This window comes from Myotis nattereri, assembly GCF_964212035.1.
Source record: "Myotis nattereri genome assembly, chromosome: 2".
In the NCBI taxonomy this organism is placed as follows: Eukaryota; Metazoa; Chordata; class Mammalia; order Chiroptera; family Vespertilionidae; genus Myotis; species Myotis nattereri.
Window position 1 is genome coordinate 117807308 of NC_138076.1, and position 6000 is coordinate 117813307.

The 6000-nt window shown below is 40.6% G+C and overlaps 1 protein-coding gene across 2 annotated transcripts in view; it reads right to left on the bottom strand.

The window, feature by feature from the left end:
• Nucleotides 1-5738, bottom strand: part of CDK8 (cyclin dependent kinase 8) — a 154174-nt gene extending 148436 nt beyond the window's left edge. For both annotated transcript variants that reach the window (XM_081083629.1, XM_081083628.1), the window contains exon 1: nt 5093-5738. In XM_081083629.1, the coding sequence (XP_080939755.1) occupies nt 5093-5220 (128 nt within the window). In that variant the 5' untranslated portion in view covers nt 5221-5738. The remainder of the gene's footprint in view (nt 1-5092) is intronic.
• Between the last annotated feature and the right edge of the window lie 262 nt (nt 5739-6000).

A 6000-nucleotide genomic window follows, 5' to 3' on the forward strand; every position in this document is an offset into this window, starting at 1 on the left:
GGAATACTCCTTATTGGGCATACAAAATCCCCAGTGATGGGGATTATTACATGTTGTATTTGGCACTCTGACATTTAAAGAAATATCTCAATTAAACTGAATTTATAAACAGGTGTCAACAGTATTCAAAGAAAAACTATTAAATTCCTTTGGGAGAAATAAAGGATTCTAACCAAGTTCATAGTTAAGGAACTAAAATAAAACTGAATAAAAGCTCCAATGCAGATTGAATCAGAAGAATCCCTGTGCTAGCCACCAAATGAATGGTTCACAGAGTGGGAACAGGGACTAGCCCAGGGGTGGGCAAACTTTCTGACTCGAGGGCCACGGAGGGCCGGAACAAAAGCATGGATGGAGTGTTTGTGTGAACTAATATAAATTCAAAGTAAACATCATTACATAAAAGGGTACGATCTTTTTTTCTTTTAGTTTTATTCATTTCAAACGGGCCGTAGTTTGCCCACGGCTGGACTAGCCCATAACTCCCAACATCTTAAGAGATAAATATGAAGAAATATTAAGTTAGTATAAGACATGTTAGATAAAGTAGCTGTTAAGTCTTTGTGAACTTCCTAACTTCTTTCTAGGAGTTGATGAGAACCCACATTAAAGCATGAGGCTAAGAAATATGGAAGTAAACCATGATTTAAAGTAAAATTTTTTAGTAGTTTTTATATAATCATGCATTAGTATTACATTTTATATTCATAATTTTTAGTTCCTTAAATCATAATACTAGAAAAGATCGTAAAAATTATCAACTGAAACCCCCTAATCTTACAAGAAACCAAGGTCTACAGGAGCAAACGACTTGCCCACAGTCATATTGGTAACAAGAGGCAGAGTGTAAACTCAAACTCAGGTCTCCAGTCTTTCCAATTTTGAGTTCTTTTTACTAGATGAAGAACTTTCATATCTTAGCATGCTTTATACGGGTCTGGTAGACACACACATATACGTGTGTGCTATGATGCACACACACGTATCTACATACATACTTTAAAAGCAAACAAACAGCCTTTTCAGAAATCTACTAAAACAAGTACACCAGTTAACTGAAAAGATTAGTCCTGGGATAAAGCATTCATATTTTCAGAATGACCCACTAAAAACCAAATCTTGATGTCTATGTTTATATTTCTTTTAATATATCAATTATATGAAGCATAATGGTTAAGAGCATGGGCTATACAATAAGAGAGCTGCTTGTAATCCTCTAATTCTAGCTCTGAAACTTAAGTAGTCATGTAACCTTGGACAAACTGGCTTAACTTTCCTAAGCCTCAGTTTCCTCACCTGCAAAACTGTTAGAGAAAAACAAAACTGACTTGATATGGTACTTGTGAAGATTAAATAGAGGATGACCTTAAAGGACTCTGCACAGGACCTGGTACTTACACAATAACTTAGCTATTATTGTCATTATCATTGCCTACTAATCTCTTGGTTTTCTATAAAAGTTTTCTATATGTTTAACATAAACACCCATATACACACATATGCACCCAATTATATATTATCTGTTCTTTAGAACGTAGGTTAAAGAAGTCTAAGAATCCTACTCAAGAAAACTCCTTTTGGCCCGGCCGGCATGGCTCAGTGGTTGATCTTCAATATATCTATGAACCAGGAGGTCATGGTTCAATTCCCGGTCAGGTCACATGCCCAGGTTGCAGGCTCAATCCCCAATGTGGGGCATGCAGGAGGCAGCCAAGCATTGATTCTCTCTCATCGTTGATGTTTCTATCTCTCTTTCCCTCTCCCTTCCTCTCTGAATTCAATAAAAATATATTTTTTAAAAAAGAAAACTCCTTTTGCCTCAGCCAGATGGCTCAGTTGATTGGAGCATTCTCTGTACACCAAAAAGGTGTGGGTTCAATTCCTGGTCATAGCACATACCCACATTTCGGGTTTGAATTCTGGTTGCGGTGCATACAGGAGGCAACCATTGATGTTACCCTCTCACATCCATGTTTCTCTGTCTCTCTCCCTTTCTCTGGCTCTCAAAACCAACAAACATATCCTTGGGTGAGGATTAAAAAATGAAGAAGAAGAAAGCTCCTTTTGCTTTTCTTTTTTGGAAATCAAACTCTTATTCCAAATTGACTTTTAAATTCTAAAAATGTCCAGAGTTCAGAATTTAAAAACACAAATTTTTTTGCCTTCTCACAGTTTTCCATTCTTTGGAACAAAATAAGTTTAATTGCCTAAATTCTGCAAAGAAAAAGTAAAATTGACTCAGAAAATTAATCCCCCTGCTTCTCACTAAAGTACCCTTTTGGTGTTCAGACACAAAGGACACTATCTCATTTATAATAATAGTAAGAGCAAATTATTTCCAAGATTTATTGTGCACTTATTTTTTAACTCTATTAGAATTTGAAATCAACACAATTATAAAAAGTCCTTTTTCCATGTATTTACGTAATCATGCTTCAAATAAAGTATTTCTCTCTGCACCACATTCCTAAAATGCTGAGTTTATCTAAGTGCAGTATACTAGCAGTATAGTATTACTAATTCTTTAACTCAAAGAAATGACCTTTCAAGCTGTGTAGTTCCTAATTTTTTTCTAATAATTCATGTTCTATGATGCTCTCTAGAGAACTGAAAGGATACAAAATTTAAATACATTCATTTCAATAGCCAAATTTATATAAACAAAACATTTCATTTTATTTTAAATCCCAAGACTCTTTTTGAAGATGCTACTGTCTGGGTTCTGAGAATACTCTGAAATTTCAGTTACAGAATATATAATTTAATTTGAATGCAAATCAACACTAGAAAAATTATTTGATCATCAACTTTCTATAAAAGGTTTAACTACAAACTACAAATTTATTTTACCAGGACTTAAATTACATTTCACTGACATAAGATCAAAAGAACCTCATAAATACAATGCAGTATTTTACCATTTAGGTTATAAAAAAGAAGCTAAACCAAAAAGTATTCCCTCTAGAAAACAAACACTGCTTTAAGTAATTTTAAAACTCTTTGACATTTGATCCATTTTTTTAAAAGTTCATCCTATAAACAAAATCATTAAAGGTTGCTGGAAAACAACCCCAAAGAATTACAAATAAAAAAGTTATCTTTTCCCAAAATGCAAAATTCAACTATCACAAATTACTAAGAAATGTTCATATACAATACATTCAGCTATTTTTAAATTGTACAATACTTCTAAAATTATTTTCAGCCTAAATTAAAACCTGACCATAAGATATAAAATGTGGTTTAGAGTACCTTTTGATAATATATGATATTATAGTTTTTAAATAACACATAAAAGCAAAGTTAATTAAATCTGCAGATTTTATTAGCTTAAATCGGTAATTTATAAAAACAGAACTGGCTTCTCTCAGAGAGGTTAAAAATAATTTAAAGTCACCAGAATTTTATAAAACAAATGACAGACTGGTCAAATGTACAACAGTGTTCAATCTCATGGGATTAGGGGTTTTATGAATATACTAAAAAAATTATTATATTGGGGATGGCAAGATGATTTAAGGTTTTTGAAAAATAGTGTATGGGAAGTTAACAAGGATCATTTTTTAAATATATGTGTTATTACAAAGTAATACTTCAACAAGAAATATAATTAAACAGTCAACATTCTCTCCAGACACTGATTTCTCAAATGTCACCAGACTATTCATTTTGCTAAAAAGTACTTTTCAATACATACAGTACCCAGAGCCTCAAGTTTTCAAATTCCTATCTTTTGCACTGCGTTACTGTTGCATATAAACACTGAAATGCACATCCAAAATTAGAATTACTCTATGACTGTTAGAATACATTTTAAGTTTTTTAGAAATATATATCAATAAATCTAAGAAAAAAAATGTTGAATAAATATACACTTCCTTTTCCAATATCCAGAATACTAAAGTAGTTATAAATATGGCTTCCCTTCCACACCCCCTAGGTAACTTACTTCAGCTTTATGAAATGTTTCATTTTTTAATACTTACATAGTTCTAAACATACCCCCCTTACCTAAGTTGGGGGAAAAAGCAATTATTTTCATTGTTAAACAGCAGCTAAGCAAACTAACAGAGATGGTCAAGTAAAGCTACTTTGTTTATAATAAAATCTAAAGATTATATAATAAGCTTTGACATTATCTTTCCAGCAATTGTCTATAATATTAAAGGCAACAGAGACAACATCCGTTTTTACAGGAGGAAGACAAGGCATTAAACACATTTTCTCCTCAACTAAGAATTGCCTTCTCTTTTGTCAATATTACAAGACATTCATCTACTGACAAAGGAAAAACGAACACTTCACTTGCCTGTTTAAGAAACTAAACGGGGAGCAATACCAGTCATAGACTTAATTAAGTTATTAATAGGGAAGAATATTTAAAGCAAAGCGGCGATTTAAAGTTCATTGCCAGCTGCTAAATTTGGGGGGAGCCAGCCGAACAAGATAACCCCTGTTTGTGCCTGCCTTCCCCCCCCCCCCCCACCCTGCACCAAACCCCCATTGTTCTATGTCAAACTCACACTAATGGTATCTACACCGCAACTGCTACATTTCTGTCTCCGATGATTACTACCAGGAACTCTTCAGACTGGATGGACCTGCTGCTCTCTTTCCCCAAAATAAAATCCAAATCTGACAATCAATCAATCACAAACTGGTAGAGGAAAGGATCACAGCTTCCCTTCCAGTGGATGTCACTCCAGAAGCAGGGGAGGAAATCCCCAGAAGTTTACCGTAATAAATCGACACCCCGACCCCACCCCCAAAAAATGATTTAAGCTGACATTTCATAACGCATTTCTTTTTTAAAATCTAGCACCGAAACCCTTGAAAAGTATATACAGCCCATGGCACAGAGGCTCCTTTTCCCCATGGGCCACCAAAGTAGAACACAGGCGGCAGCACTCAGGATTCGGTGTGGGTTTGGATCCCTGGTACCACTTCCTGCCCAAACCTGGCTGGCAGGGCCGACGCGGGCGCCGAGGAAGCGGGGGACCGGCACCCCAGCGCCCCACTCCCCCTCGCGGCTACCTGCCCGGGCCCGCGGGAGCGCCGCCCAGCGCGGACACCGCAGCGCACAAACACTCACCCATCCTTCCTCTTGGCTTTGTAGACGTGACCGTAAGTGCCTCGGCCAACTTTGCAGCCCTCGTATTCAAACAGGTCCTCGACCCGCTCCCGCTCGCTGCTCAGCTTCACTTTAAAGTCATAGTCCATTGTCACAGCCTCCGAGGCCGGGGAGCTGGGGCCGGGGACCGGGGGACACGGGCGGAGACCGGGGAAGCACCGGCAGCCGCAGCCCCCGGGAACCCTCCCGCTCTACACCCGGCGGCCGCAGCACCGGCCCGACTGATGCGGCAAGAGCTGGAGGAGGCCCCGCGAGGGCGCCGGGGACATCCAGGGGGGCGGCGGGACAGTGGCCGGCAGGGGGTGGGGTGGGACCGGGAGGCTCCCCCGGACGAAGGAGAGCGAGCGGAGGGAGAGGGCTGGGGGTGGGGAGAGGGTTTCTCGCCCTTGTCCCCGCTGGCTCCCGGCGCCGGTGCCCCGGCTCTCCCCGGCCGCGCGTTCTGCTCCCGCTGCGGGGAGCGGCCGAGCGGCCACTGCGGGTCCTCCTTCTCCCAAACGCGCACTCACGCCTCACCCGCTCCCACACGCACGCTCGCACTCACTCATTCACTCACTCTCCCATACACTCCAACAGAAAGGCAGCTCCGCACAACAGCCGGTGCCTCCTCAGAGAGAGGAGGAGGGAGGGGACTCTCGGAACACGGCCGCGGCTGTCGCAAAAACGTCGCGAAGGCTCGGGCTCCCTCCGACCCTCCCTCCATCCCGCTCCGCCGCGGCGGTCTGCCCCCGCCCGAGCGGGCACCGGGGACCCAGTGCAGGGAACAAGGTAGCTACTGACCACAGCTGCAGCCAAACGCACCACGTGGACGTCCCGACGGCGGCCAGAGCCCTAGAAACTACAAAGCCCAGAATGCACGGGCCGCTGCTGTT